This window comes from Orbicella faveolata, unplaced genomic scaffold (assembly GCF_042242905.1).
Source record: "Orbicella faveolata isolate gen_17 unplaced genomic scaffold, um_ofav_v1 contig_35, whole genome shotgun sequence".
Classification (NCBI taxonomy): domain Eukaryota; kingdom Metazoa; phylum Cnidaria; class Anthozoa; order Scleractinia; family Merulinidae; genus Orbicella; species Orbicella faveolata.
In genome coordinates, this window is record NW_028301564.1 from 21,642,207 (window position 1) to 21,657,500 (window position 15,294).

At 38.6% G+C, this 15,294-nt stretch overlaps 1 protein-coding gene across 3 annotated transcripts; it reads right to left on the reverse strand.

Moving 5' to 3' along the window:
* Nucleotides 1-1,685: 1,685 nt before the first annotated feature.
* On the reverse strand, nucleotides 1,686-14,853 carry LOC110056444 (neural cell adhesion molecule 1-like). Of its 3 annotated transcripts, none has more exons than XM_089273223.1 (6): nucleotides 14,684-14,853; nucleotides 9,662-9,747; nucleotides 6,984-7,301; nucleotides 5,987-6,292; nucleotides 4,436-4,747; nucleotides 1,686-3,760 (listed from the first exon to the last, which is right to left on the reverse strand). In XM_089273223.1, exons 1-6 carry the CDS (start codon nucleotides 14,836-14,838, stop codon nucleotides 3,417-3,419), a joined length of 1,521 nt encoding a protein of 506 aa, XP_089129349.1. In that variant the 5' UTR covers nucleotides 14,839-14,853; the 3' UTR covers nucleotides 1,686-3,416. The 3 variants fall into 3 exon arrangements, with proteins under 3 accessions (XP_089129349.1, XP_089129348.1, XP_020618583.2); XM_089273222.1 differs by lacking the exon at nucleotides 14,684-14,853 and adding an exon at nucleotides 11,112-11,277; XM_020762924.2 differs by lacking the exon at nucleotides 14,684-14,853 and adding an exon at nucleotides 9,938-10,166.
* Between the last annotated feature and the right edge of the window lie 441 nt (nucleotides 14,854-15,294).

Genomic DNA, 15,294 nt, shown 5'->3' on the forward strand with positions numbered 1-15,294 from the left:
TGCACTGTCATATTGTATGCAGCGCGAAAAGCGACCGAGGAAAACAAAATCGCTGATTGATTGCGAGTCAACTTACAATAATGTTTGTAGTTTAGCTGGTTCTTTTTTGTTAATTTTCCTAGCAGTTTCACGCCTGGATCAGGAATGTGAGGGGATCTGAGGGGGAATTATGGCTAGGCAGCTATATCTCTGGTTATATTTGTTTAACCAAGTTGAAATTTTCCCTGATTATACAACTCTGTGTCCTCTCTTACCTTAACTTATTATTTTGAATCGGTCTCATCATGTGACGTGTCACGTGATCATTTTGTTAAAATTTAGTACATCGGCGAATTGGTGGCGAGTTTTTGTTCAATAAACGAGCGTTTTCGATGCAAATTTAAATTATCCACCTTGCTACGTTAGGAATGATCTTCTTTGATTTCAAAAATATAATTGAAAATATCAATGATCAACAGTTGAATTTTCTTGAAAAAATGACCTTTGACCGTATAATATTTTTTCTGCGAAAACTGGAACGGTCATTCCAAGAGTGAGATGATGGACATAATTGACCTGCATCCTAAACGCATTTTGCTGGGTGATCTTGCTACAAAGGGCCACCAATTCGTCAAATATTAGTTATTTTCCGCTGAATGCCAACTGACATGTCACGTGAGTCGTCACACAACTAGTTCCCTCATGGACAACCCTCGAGAAAGAGCCTTGTCACGCGAACCTAATTAAACCTAATTAATATCCTGCTACCAGGCCACGCGGTAACAAAATAACAATAGACGTGCTTTAGCGTGCATCTTGGAATATGATTCACGCGGGAATTAAAGTGCAACTACCTTAACCAAGGCCACCCGACAAAATTTACTACGAATGTAACAAATAAAAATCTCGGCGGTTAACAACAGTTTTCCAACAAATATATCCGAAATGACCACAAAATCTGTTGCCTTTGTAATAAACAGCTTGATTAAATGGATAGGTTATTGAAAAACTATTGCTAACCTCCCGATTTTTATTCGATAAATTTGTGGAAAATTTTGTCAGGTGGCCTTGGTTGGAGCAGTCGCACTGTAGGTTTGGAGGGCACAAAAGAAGTGTTAAATTTGTTCGAGGAGCGCAGGACAACTCTTCTTGAGTTCGTATGGTTTCTTGAGCTTCTTCTCGACTCAGTGAACTCCAATTTTTTTTCCAAACATTATCTGAGAACAATTTGGCGTGACATGTCATTGGCAAAGGATCTTGATGTTTCTATGGCAGCCATGTTTTGACAGGCATGTTTTTCAAATTTTGAATTTGTGACCTTTTTTGAAGCAACCTTTACTTAGTCATCTTTGTCTTGATTGGTTTCAACTATTTTAAAACCATTTGAGTGGTTTTCTAACGTTTTACAAAATCCATGCAATCAAAGAGAGCGTCTGGCAGGACGTTCTATGTTTGTTGTTGTTTACTACTGACTGCGGAACTAACCAATAGAAATGTTTTGATTACGTAACTCATGCATAGTGTATGACGCAAAACAAAAGATTGTGCACGGTCGTGGACCTTCCAACATAAATCTTGGCATCTTTGCTTGCTCCTTTGATGTTTGCCGGGCTCCATAACCATTCCCCTCCATTAACTATGGCCTTGATAACACGAAAAAGATAATTACAATAGATGAAGGCTCCTATAAGACTCAGAACGAGATATTTGAGTAGATACATTCTTTATTAAGTGATATCTCACGTTACAGAAACAACAAACAGCTTTATGTAGCATACTTTATTCAGTTATTTGTTCAACAGAACAAGATAGAGCGGTCTTCAGCCGAGTGTCGTAAAAACTTAATTAATCAATCTGACCAATCACAAAGGGCACAGACGACTCAATGAACCAATGAAAACGCAAAGCAAGTTCACGTGGCCGACAGAAAGGGCGGGAAAAACGCGTACGAGCGAATCACGATTGGTTTTGGATTTACTGTTGATTGGATGGCAAACTGGGGAGTGGCGCGAGATTTTTAAGCCAATCGTGAATCCTAGTACTGCAAAACAAAAGTAAATGCAAATCGCTTTTGACACTTAGGTGAAAACCACTTTAACATACGATAATAAAAGTTATAATCAACGGGGATACTACCCCTTACTTAAAAGGAAAATTTATTTCTAATAAAGTTAAACTTACAATCGTAACAGTAATAATGAATCGTAATAATCAATCGTAACAGTAATAATGAAATACAACTCACGACAAGGAATATATTGAGTCTAAAGCATGAAATAAAATGTGCGGTCAATAAAAAAATAACCAAAAGTTATCGTGGTGGATTGTTCTCTGTTTCTTCCTGTTTGTCACGCGATCTTCTATCCCGTGACTAGCAAAACAGGCATAATTAACCCAAGTGTTACCAACTTCTAACTTCTCTCTACAGAAACGTGACAAATTTAAGTCTAAGTGAGGTGTACAACGTCTAGGTCTAGGTGAGTGAGGTGTACAACGTGAATAACTTCTCCAAAGGAGAATCTAGAACGTTAATCAAGAATATTTACACGGAGGGGGACGTTAGGGGTTCAGTGTTATCATATACCTAACTGGGTATCAAATTCATACGTATGATTCGTGATAAAACATTTGAGGTTTGTCAGTCTATTAGGCGAACTTTGGCGATCGAGAGGAGTTGGTTATTGCTGAGGATTGAATGAAATCGTGCATAACCATGCCTGACGTAAGTGATATTGCATTTAAACAAACTGAACGCATTGCGAAACATGTTTACTAATCAAAGTGAGTTCTGATTGACAGTTACGGGTGCGAAAGATCACGTGACTGTTAAACTCGATGTCATGTTTAACTCCAAATTAGGCAATGTTTCCTAATCAGGAAGTTACCTTAGCATACAGCCGCTGTACACCTGTAAATGCAGTAACAAAGTACTACAAAGTTACTAAGCTGCCGGCTAGCGGTTTCAGTTGACAAAAGGTATCTAAGATTTGTTAGTATAAATCTACTAGCATTCTATCACAAATGCCGTTCTCTGATTGGCTATGCTCTCACTATCTATTCTGTGATAGATTGTGAGTAGCGTAGCAGTGGGCCCTTGCTAACAAAATGACGGCCGCTTCTTGGCGTTTTCGAAGAGTCTGTGAAGAGGATTTAGGTTAAGTTTGAACGACTAGTAAATTTATACGAAAACAATTAGATTATTCGCTCTCGATTTCTACGCGTGATAACTGACTCGGGCTACGCCCTCGTCAGCTATCACGCTGTAGAAATCTCGAGCTGATAATCTAACATTTCCAGATATTTGTCATTTTACGATTAGATCACGATGTTTCCTTGCTTGCTATTGGCACAAACACAAATTCTGGTAAAAATATACAGCATCATAAACATTTACGTGTACAGTAAAATATGGGTATCAACAAACGAAAGCAGACAAGTTATCTTTTGCGATTAGTTTTATAGAGCTTGGCAATCATTTCATCGCTCCCTTCCACGTTTTTCACAGTACACCTGAACTTCATCAGCACCATCATATCTTGAGGAGGTATCAACAACTTACTCTTTGTATTTTCATCTTTAACCTGAACTTGAGAAATAACTTGAATGGATTGCCAAGTGTCGGAACATTGATCTTCCGAGTGACCCCAGCAAAATTTATAATGCCATGAAAAAGAAGGTGTTGGGCTGCCTTCAGCAAGAACACAAGGGATCTGAACATTCTTGGTCTGCTGTTGATCCCAGAAGTAGGTCTTTGCATATGATTTGTCCAGGACAGGAGGAGCTGGAAATAAATTTAGAAACTATTAACACATACTGTGGTCTAAATTTCATCACTTGGAAGTTAGATAGCCTCTCTGTAAAACTATGAAGTCCACTTAATTACACCACTTAAGTTAGAACAGAGGGCCAATAACTAAAATCATCCAATCAGATTGTTCTGTTACCGATCCAATATTCTCCAATTGTCGACTGCTCTTGAAGATTTTCTGGTAGTTTTACGGCTTGTAACATTTTTGAAAGCACTTGCTTCCACATGAAGTTTCCTTTTCGTTTTCTTCCAGTCCTTTTTCCCTTCTGTTTTGTTTGAGTCGATATTCTCCCAGTATGGCCCTCGCGCTTGGTTAATAAGATATACATTATCTGGGCAGGGGGACCAGTAGGGCTAGCCTCCTTGTGCACTAAACTACTTCCAGACAGCAAGAGTCAGGGACACTGTGGTTTCCTTCCTGTCACAACTTAAGCCCAAACGGCCCAGAAATTTCCCAGGTCCCCCCATTTTTCAACGCTCGAAAAGAAGTTTCACATCACCACACGGCCATATAATATCCTCTATACACGACGGTATATTGAGGCCCACAGAGGTCATCAGCTCAACTACATGTTCTGTCAAACGCCTCCTTCAATAAATAAAGCCTTCCTCACTTATTCACTTTCTCGTGTCAGAATACAAACTCACTTGGTATAACAACAACGAATTCTCTTGCATCGTTTCCAAAATCATTTTTAGCTTCACAGCTGAAGACTGCATCATCATCAGGATAGCGCGGCTTCACTATTTTCATTTTCAAACTATTCCCAGCGAGAATATATCGTTCAGTTTTTGCACATGGTTTGTTTTCGAAGCACTTCTTTATCACTTGGTTGTCTTTCTTCCATGTTATAACGGGTGGAGGAAATCCAATGGTATCGCAATCAAGCGTAATGTCTTTGTCACCGTTCGCCCAAATGTCACGACTTGAGTTTGCTATGATCTTTGCAGGACTTGGACCTGATAGAATATTCAACAAAAACAACCTTTAGTTTGATATAGGACTGTTCAAATGCAATTAAAGCTAATGAAGTGACGTTTGAAAAATCTGATGGCAGAGGAAAAGGGGGTCAGTTGATTTTAAAGGACCCCCTACAAATTTACCAAACACCCCTGTTGAGGAGAGTAATGCACGGCTACATATACACGTACAACAAATCTGTGAGAGAGGCCACTTAAACTTAAAGTGGCTCTAAATACTTTTCCCAATTATTTTCAAACTCTTGCAGAAAGTTGCATTGAATATTTTAGAAGCTATTCATTAAGAATCAATTAATAACATATGGGGATGAAGGGTTAAATTATTTTACCTTTACACGTATGAGCGCATAAAGCAACAACAGTGTTTTTGACACTGCACACGGCATTGCTACTTCAACAAACAACAACAACAACAACAACAACAACAACACTTATTTGTGCCACCATTTTGTGCTATGTGTAACCTGCAATGTCAAGAGAATGATTTCTACAAGCTCACCAATTATTGGACATTTGCTTTTGAGAGTTCACGTCCAACTGGGCTTTCCGTCCCTTGAAGGAAGTCATCTTCCATCTGGAGAAGACTTCGATCAATGCACGGAAAGCACGTTTGCTTTTAAAGATACCATGGCTTTATCATCAAGCAACATACGGTGATAGAACCCTTTTAAGCCCTGATGTGCCGTAAACAGTTTTGTTATACCTTCCAACTCAAATACGTTTTTTTATTGGAGGAGAACATGTCGCATGTCATGGGTGAAAACTCACTAACTCCCTAGGGAAACGACAACTTGAACATTTGACTCAAATGCAATCAGGTCATGCTCCTTGAAACCCCAGCAAATTTGTGTGCCAGCCTGAATCAAATAATTTTTGCGCAGTTTGTTCTGATTTTGAGTTGGGAGGTCTGACAAAATACTTTAAAATGACTGGCCCCATGGGAAACAGAGAGTTTTGATGCCCCTCGTCCCTCAATGTTCCCCTTCCCTTTGCCTCAGGGAACATTGAGGGTCAAGAGGAAACAAAATTCTTTATTTCCTTTTGGGCCAGTCATTGAATGCTACCGGTATTATAAATGTATTAATAGTGTCTCGTAGTTGTTAATAAATAATAATGTAACAATAACAACAATAATACAGTAATTACATGCACAATACACAGTACTAAACACCACAAAACACTAAAATTTGTAAAATGTCAAAAGCATCATCAATTTACCTCTGACATCTACTTCGACACTTTTTTGCATAGTTTTTCCTTTATAATTTAGTCTGCACTCGTACATGCCAATGTGTGAAGAATCAGCATTTGAGATCGTCACCTCTTTCCTCATTCTTCCATATTTGTGAAACGATGATGTGATACTCACACCGAGTAAACTAGGTGATGGAAGTTTGATGGAGGATCCGCTGTTTTCTTTGAACCAAGTCAATGTGCCCAGCGTGCCCTCACAGGTATAAGTCAGATTAGATCCAGTCAATATTCTCCTTGCTTCAAATGGGATGATACTAATTTCAGGTTTTCCTGACAAAAAATTGTATAGAAAGAGGCCATATTAAGTAAAGTTCTATAAAATGTGTTTTTAAATAATATGTAGAATATATTTCACGACAGAGTTTGGTGGCAATTAATTATTATGCAAGAGAGATTAAGGCAGCACTCATCTTATATTTAGCATAAACTGTAGCAGCTGCAAATGAAAGGGTTATGGGAATTGTTTTACTTCGTTCTTTGTGTTTTCTCGCTAATAGTAGGAAAGCGAATGAGGACTACTTACATGCAGTCTAGCAATAACTCTGTACACCATCTCACAGCTTAATTACAATCTGCCGGTGGCAAAAAAAACTATTGCTTTTTGTAAACACCATGTAATGTCACCAATCAAATGATTTCTTGCAAATTGGAACAAATCATAAGCACAAGTAAAATTTTTCAAAAACTATTTCAAACAAATTTCATTAATTTGTAAGCCTGGTGTGCATTCATTTTGAAGTCTTTGAAAAATTTTTAAGTGCTTATTTACTCCAGAAAAAATTCATGTGATTACTTGTTAATAATAAACAAAGCAATCTAATTCCACACATTTCACTCAATTTCCACTCTCTGCACTGTTTGGGATTAATTGATGTGCTCTTACCAATCAGCATGCTAACATTTTTGTACGTATACACTGTATTATTAGTTAAATAAATTATTTAATAAATGAAATGCTCACTGATATCAAAAGTCAGCAAAATATCTCTGGTAATTTTCTGTCCATCCTTTCTTTCGGCAACGCACTGGTACTTTCCTCCATCCCTTAATGTAATATCATGAATAGTAACTGTTGTGCCACTTAGGGTTATTTTCCCTGGCTTCTGTGGATTATTGCTTGGGTAGTCGTTATGAATTACTTTAAATGTGACATTTGCACTGGCATCATTGGTTTTGCAGTTGATGGCCACATCTTCACCAAAGCGCACAACAACTACTTCCAACTTGAGTGAAACTTCGAAGGAAAATTTCCCTGGTATTGGTGAGCTTTGTATACTACCTTTAAAGAGAAAATAAATTAATAATATTGTGGCACCCACAAATATCAACAGTAACTGGGGGGAGGGGGGCATAATACAGGACACTTGACCCCCTATAGCCTCCTATTCATGCTAGTAATTACTTACAACATGGTTGCCACAGATATCAGTTTTTCAAAATTCTGACTTTACATAAAAGCAAAATACAATTTTCCAGATGAACCAAATACAGAATGTCAGAGATAGTTACTAAGCAGCTTCTAACCTCCCCTTACAGTCATCCAACCCACCCATTCATTGACACTGACAAGTTTTCAACAAATTTTCCTTCTTTGTTATAAACTGCAAGCATTCCCTGACAAAGAGCTTTGTCCACATTCCAGTGATGCACAAATTGGAGTAAGAACAAAAAAATCAACAAAGCATGGAGTGATGGGGAGAGTGAGGGAACGCTTGCCCACAAACCCCACAATTCTGAAAAATACCCACTGATTTTCACAGTTGAGTTCATTTTATTGATTAAACTTGTCACCAACTGCTAAAATTATATTAAAATTCTATAATTTATAAAACATTGTGGAGGTCACAGTGATCCCAAACATTTCTTCCAGCCCTCAAAGGTATTAAATCAGCCATGTTAAATGATTCCAAATTTCCCTTACTTTTCCTCAAAATGTCAATTTTCCCTGACTCAAAATAAAATTCCCTGACTTAATTTCCCTGACCTTGAAGAATTTTTTTCCCTGACCATTTCCTGACCTGTGGCAACCCTGTTTAAGATTCACAGAAGGGGTGCCTTCTTGAATGGCCCATCACGCAAGCACCTATCTCCAGTTTCCTGTTTCTTAAATGACCACAGTCAGCCTCCACCATTTTAGCTGCCATCAAAATTATTGATACTGCATGTTTAAGCAAAATCTTATTGCTTTACTGTAAGTTGTGTTCCTGAAAGTATCTTTAATTATCTTTAGTAGTTTCAGTGATTTCCTTCGTTTCGACATGTTCCAAATAAAATCTAGTAGCACAACTCTTACTTGCAAACAAAAACAAACGTGTGGCTGACTAGGGCCCTTAAGGTAATTCCTCTGAAATAAAAGTGACAATAGATTTTTGTTCAAACTTTGTCCACTGAATGTTTGTCATATGATAACTTCAATTTTGAAATTAAAAAGGGGGGTGCCCATGCTCATTAAGGAGCAGTGAGGCATTGAAAATGCCCCATTTTTGCATTATTTAATGCTTATTACAAGAACGCATTCCCAGTAATTGTAACATCTTTGTAAGCCCGGACTCATAAGAACACGCATTAAACTACAGTCAATACATTGTGTTGGACCACAACTAAACGTTTAAGTTTGATTCAGACAGAAAGCTAAATCCTTGATTAAAAATTTGAACCAAATTTCTTGACGTGGTTACCGACTGCAAAATAGAAAAGACCACAGTGTATTTGCTATTTTTCTTATTTATTCAATTTTCAGCCATAGAAATTAGATCAGTCTTTTCCCACGAAAAGCTTATGATTAGTTGTTTATAACGACTGGAAAAAAAATTGGGGTGCCCATGCTCGTTGGTGAGCTAGAGCCATTTTTCAACTGACAGAGTTCAATATCAAGGCAAATCCGTCATGTTTTCAATATGCGCATGCACAAGCGCGAGCTAATGACGCCATAAATTATGCGCAGTAAGGATGCGCAATGCAAATGTGAGGATTGACCTTAAGAAGAAAGTTGGGAATTGTGAATAAAATCTATTCAAAAGAGATTGTGAAAAAAAGTGTTCTAGATAAGCTATAGATACATATCTCCATGATATTGCAGCCCTAACATATAGAGGGCCTAAATTCCAAGATGCACTACCATCCCTAACCTGCTTTTCTCCCTCCTCCACTAGAAATGTCCCCAGCTATTAAATTTGGTTTCTCCCATGACAACCTTGCAGATAGCTGTCTAGTTATGAAACTGGTATAAGGATCCACCAACCTTTTTAAACATCTCTTATTACTTGGTACCTTTTCTACATTACATTACATTACAGTCTCCTCCTCCTCCTCCCCCCCCCCCCCCCCCCTCCGTCCAGTGGGCCTTTGTCTCTCTAATCAGCCCCCACCTCCACCGTCCCGCCCACCTCAAACATGGGTAGGCAAAAAAACATACACTCGGAATTATGGACAAACTTTTTTCTTATTCTTGAGTCGACCATCGTTAATCCAAGTACAATGTAAGCTTTCAATTACGCTTATTAAAGGCTCAAGGTAAACTCAAAATTTTAAACAGACCGGAGGTTACAAGCTATAACAATTAAATAAAGCTTGGCATCTTTTGCTCGTTCGTGTTCCAACAAGCTAAAGAATTTAAGCTTAACTAAATGCAATTCTTACCAGCTAAAACAAGCAGCACGAACGATAAAACAAAAGCCATTGTGACATCGAATCCTCTCTTTCCTTCGTTAGGTCTTGTTGTAAACCTGAAAATATAGTCGTAACGCAAAGTTAAACACAAACGGATCTTCGCTAGTGCTGTCATGACTCAAAGGTGAACATGCTTGCTGGCTAGCTAGAATAATATACAATGCAAATAAACTGTTTGAAAAGGAAAGCACCTCGTTAAAACACTATGTAGTTGTAACAAAAAGCTACCACATAAAAATAATTTACCCTTCGGTCTTTTGCAACATAAACCGAGCTCGCATCGCCATGAACAAGTTAGGAACAAGATCTACAAAGGCTATATCTTCGAACGCGTCCCTTTTATGACCGCAACAGACGCTAACTTCGAGTGCTTTAGATGTTGCACCGCCATTCTAATTTGGTGTGGCTTAGGTGACAAGTAAACAACGCCTTTTTTGAAAAGCCACAAGTGGCAATCATACGGTATTATTCAAATCAACCGCCTTTTCGTCGACACAACTCTCCAATAAACACTTGATGTAAAAAGCTTACCCAGCATGCAATGTGAATACAATAGGAGTAAATACAGCAGTTACATAAACAGCGCAGAATGCGTGAGCTTCGCGGGAATTTATAGTACGTGAAATCCTCGTGGAAATTCTGGCTTGTCATATCATCACCTGGGAGGCATTAATCCGGAAACAGTTTTCTTCATAGGACGAAGAAAACGTGGTGCAAACTCAAGACCGATCTACAAAACGGGCAGTGTTTGTTTGAGATGTGACTCACTCGTAGCAGACGCATAATTAGTGCCTCTGTTGGAACTCAGTGAGCATGAAATGATTGTAGAATGAAGGGACAATTACATAGGTTTTATTCGTTATTCACTGCAGTGTTTTTAAAACAATTCTTTTTTGTTTTGCTTTCATTGTCCTTGACAAAAAACAACAACAATAATGAAAGATCGACGGAGCGAAGACGCCAAAACTGAAATCAGTGTGAAATCTACAAGGTCTCTGACTCGTCTAGCCTCTTGCCTCAGCGAGCGGGATATATTTGCGCGAGAGATACAAATCGGCTCTGATTTTATCTTCTATTGTTTTTTGTATTTATACGACATCGGAATGTCATGTATAATACTGTGAGTGCCATTTCCAATACAAACCCTCGGCTGTGCTCATCACAAATATAATAGGGTTCTGTATGCATAGGACCTATGAATCAAATACTCAAAGAGAGCCTTGACCTTGAGTTGTATTGATGAGAAAACCGAATTCGTTTTGTTGCGAGAGATATTTTGGTAGTCCATATATACACCACGAGACCACGGCAGCACGATACAATTTCTGAGGTCAATTTCTCATTAGCATCTGCGTTTAGAAGGTTTCTGGCAGAAACTTCAGAATACTACGCCATTTGGTGATGCAAATAACACACTTACTTGCAATTTTGAATGCTTCCAAAAGTTCTAATAACAATACTCCAGGTTGTGGTCTCTTTCCACGTTGTACGCTGTATCCGTTCTGTTGTACGATAGTTCAGTTTCTGATCTGTTTGAAATGCGAATCCCGCCTTATATAAACAGTGTGTCATCATTTATAACAGGAAATGTCATCACGGAATGACTCTGCCAACAAGGGCATCACCACACCCCCGCCCCGTTCATGAGTGCGTCATTTTATATCATACTTTGTATTTTTACCGCCACGGAAAGCTTGAGAATTTTCTTTGACATTCAATGCTTCATTACAAAGCTGCTTAGCAAACCTGAAATATTTTGTTAAGCGCAACGGCAAGGTTTTCTCGATGTCATTGCAGAAAAGAAACAACCGTAATTCTGAACTTCACATCAACAATGAGTATGATAATGTAGACGTATATTTTCGGTATTTCCGTCCTATCTATTATAGAACATCTATGTGGATATCATCTTCTCGAGAGATTCATAGACGAATATTTTAACCGTACAAGACAAATTTAAAACACGCCATAAACAGGAGTGGTGAAATTCTCAGATTTAATACTAATTAGCTCAATTTTAAAATATAGTACTCGAACTTCTAGAAAAACAAGTTTCACACTTATTTTGTAGAAAGTTCTTTTTATCCTATTTGAGTAATTCGTCCCGTCCCACAAACAGAATAGACGTAAACAATGAGAGTAAGCTTTTACCGAATATTTCACAGTCGCAGTGATAATTTATTCTTCCCTGGAGACATGAGATGATGTTTCCGTGTTTTGTCTGCTAGCACCATCACATAAGAATTTCAAAAAAGCCGATAACTGTATTGGGTTAAGCATATAGAGATAACAGAAAAAGCGAAGCATTTTTGGCATATTAGATGAAATTTAAGTTTCAGTATGCCCTCATAACTCGCACACATCACGCGCGCCCGCCACAGAAAGCAATTTCCGTCCCGTGGTGATCGTTTAAAAAGATCTTACCCGTGAGACGATGAGTCCGGCACGCGAGAGGAACGGTGCATGAACTTTCATGTTGATTTGGGTAAAAAACATGAAAAGTATCAGCGCGTGCTTAACTATTTCCGGTTAGTCATCGTAACCGGAAATTTTACGCAATGTTTAACTCCCACCAGCACTGACCTTTTATAAACACAAAGACAAACTAAGGAGGTGTTAATTAAAATTGCTCAGCTCCACTCCAAAAAGAAGTGATAATACTCCAGAAGTGAAAATATATGAAAGATCATGTCTTAATTTAACCGCGGGATGAAGATTTTACGACTTTATCTTCTCAGTTTTGTACGCAAGGGAGGCAACTGCGAAAAAGAGGGTATAAAAAAATTATTCCTGACTCGAGCCCACGGCTCCATGGCCTCTGTGACACCGGTTCGATTCAGTGCTCTGTTTAATAAAGGAGCTATCATCAAGCCAACTGGAAGCTGGTCACGGCGAAAGACGTACGAGCGAACATATCATGAGAGATATATATTTGAGCTGCGAAATAAAGATGAGTTTAGTTGGCAGCAGGCTCCCTGTCCTTGATTATCGACCGATATTCGATTTGCCCATAGTGGAGGAAGACTCTCACCGTGGAAGGGGCAGGGATGCTCGACGTCTCGTTAAGTGGTCAGGATAAATATGCGGATCTTGGTGCTACTATAGGACTGGCGACGATGCATTTACCCATTGAGGTACCTTTCAGAGCTGCACGACAAAAGTGTTTGAGCCACATTGTCAGTAAAGATGCATTGTTCAGGTCAGTCTGGTACGAAATATTTTAAACGTCTTCATAGATATGACCCGGGATATGGTGACAGCATCCGATAAGAATGTGATTTAATATCATAAAATGATACTGAATTCTTTAGATGTATGTAGCGCTCAGATTTCCATTGCTGTCTAAACTAAGAGAGACCAAACTGGGCGTGGCTGAAAGCTTTACTTGATTTCTAAATGAGAATATTCGACTTTGCGTTCCGATCTTCAATTTCGATTCACGAGGTAAAAGTGAAGGGGGGGGGGGGGGTGAGGTAAAGATAATCTATTTTTTAATAAAGACCATTAGTATAATATCCGCGCTGACCCAGCAAGTGAATGTTCAAAGTGAAACTGACCTAACTGCGTTATTGATCAACGTTTTCCTTTTTTATTTATTTTGCCTCGAAGTTCTGGTATTCTCGCAGTTGTACGAAGTCTCAAGGCCGGATCGAAGAGTGGATACAGTTGAATACTTACTTTGACCCCCAGGGGAGCACTCCCAGAAAAAAATTGGGTGGAAGTGTGTGGCCCCCGGCTATGACCCTTTCTGATCGATCTTCCTATCATCCTAACTTAAATCGAAGACAAAACTTTTCAGCATCTTCTTTTCGATGTCCATGGGTTCACTGTTTACGGTCAGCCTTCACTTGCCACAAGTTTATCAACGGGTCACGTTCTCGGGCCGTAATAAAAACTCAGGGATTAAAGATCGTCGGAAGGGATTTTACCCACGGGAATTCGAAACTAGCGGACACTCGCGTGATTTCCTGCTTCAGCTCGTAACAAGAAGTAAGATGTGCGGCAGGCCACGCCCGGTATCGAAACGCGTCGCTAAACTGGCTAGGTGATGGCCTTTATCGGCGATTCCGTTCGCGAAAAACTTATAAATACCTTACTGATTCAAATATTTATCAAGCGATCAACGCTGACTTGGTAAACCCCAGGCCCCGTTCTGCCTCTCGTTTTCCCACAATGACTGAGACTGGAACCGGAGACATTTTTCCCTCAGTGACTAAGAACGTTTTAAAAAGATAAGAAAGAAGTGGAAAAAATGATGGAAAAAATTCAAAGAGAGGTATCGAGTATAGCTCGCTGGCAGAAGAACAGATGTCCACGATTAAATAATTAATGCAAAGATCGTAAAAAATTAACAATTAAGGTTGTGGGCTCCTGTCGTAAATCATGATTTTGCGAAGTATATTGATATTGAGCCAATTCAGTGGTTTTTGTCACAAACCACGTTTACAGATAGTTGTCACTGAATCATTCATTGGTATTGCATTTACTTTTTTTTCAACTCAGTCTTCCAAATTAAAGCAATAGAACCACGGTATAAGTCCGGTTTTCAAAGTGTTTTCACATTCGATCGCAGGAATGTCGATCGTGTACGTGTGGGCCATGCTTTGAGCGCCTAGTTACAAAGATTAATTCTTATATTGAGGCCGTCGACCCTCAAAGCGGTGAGATATCAGTTTTATTGCCAGTGGTATGGGCTATCATGATCATGATAGATTTGCGGCACGATCGTCAAATTCTCTAACAGCTTCTTTAAATTTTCAGCCCACTTTATGCCTCGAGATCTAGGCTCACTAACATTTCCGAGATCAAAGAAAAAGACACTTAACAACGGGCAAGTTAGAATGCAATTAACGTGATTTAATTTTGTTTTCTGAGACAAGAATGGAGGAAATAGCGGTGTCCATTTATATAAAAGATCAGCCAGAAATGTTCAAATCACATAACGGAAAACATCACTATACCCTTAAAAGAACGATTTCGAACCATACCTACCTATTGTAGCTCCTTAGAGTCACTGTCCTCCTTTTTTGATCGATCGACACTTCCACAGAGGTGGCAGATGAAACTGAGGACGTGCGGTCAAAACCCACACTCTTATAGCATAAATTAAGGCAGGTCCCAATCAAAATGAATTGAAAAAGAATCATTAGACAAATACAAGTTGCTTTTTATCGTTCAGGTCATCACTGAGATAAGATACAAAGGAGAAAAGCTGTGTTGTCAACTGTTCCGGTAATATTGTTAGTATGAGAAGTTGCATTAAAATGTTTGTCTCGAACGAAAAATGGTTTTATTGATTCTGCAGGAGTTTAAATCAATGCTTGTACTAATATAAAAATAATTGCTTTCATCATAAAGCTAACTCCAGTGGTTTTTGTAAGGATCATATAATTATTACCTTTGGAAGTAGTTAACAGATTTAGCAACCTTTTACTGCACGGATCAAGACTTAATTTTATGAGTTACCTTTCAATCAATGTATTTTCAGGAACTTGTTTTTGCTATTCTAGAGAGTACAGTACGAGAAATTAAAACGGTTCTTTTCAATTTATTTAGACCCTAAGCTGTTTCTTTAGCTTTATTTGCATTTTGGGCTCAATTGT

Coding starts and splice junctions, on each gene's coding strand:
- LOC110056444 (XM_089273223.1), bottom strand. CDS start 14,838: ATGATTCTTTTTCAATTCATTTTGATTGGGACCTGCCTTAATTTATGC. Junction 7,302..9,661: donor CGTGCTGCTTGTTTTAGCTG/GTAAGAATTGCA, acceptor TTCTCTTTAAAG/GTAGTATACAAAGCTCACCA. Junction 6,293..6,983: donor TTTGCTGACTTTTGATATCA/GTGAGCATTTCA, acceptor ATTTTTTGTCAG/GAAAACCTGAAATTAGTATC.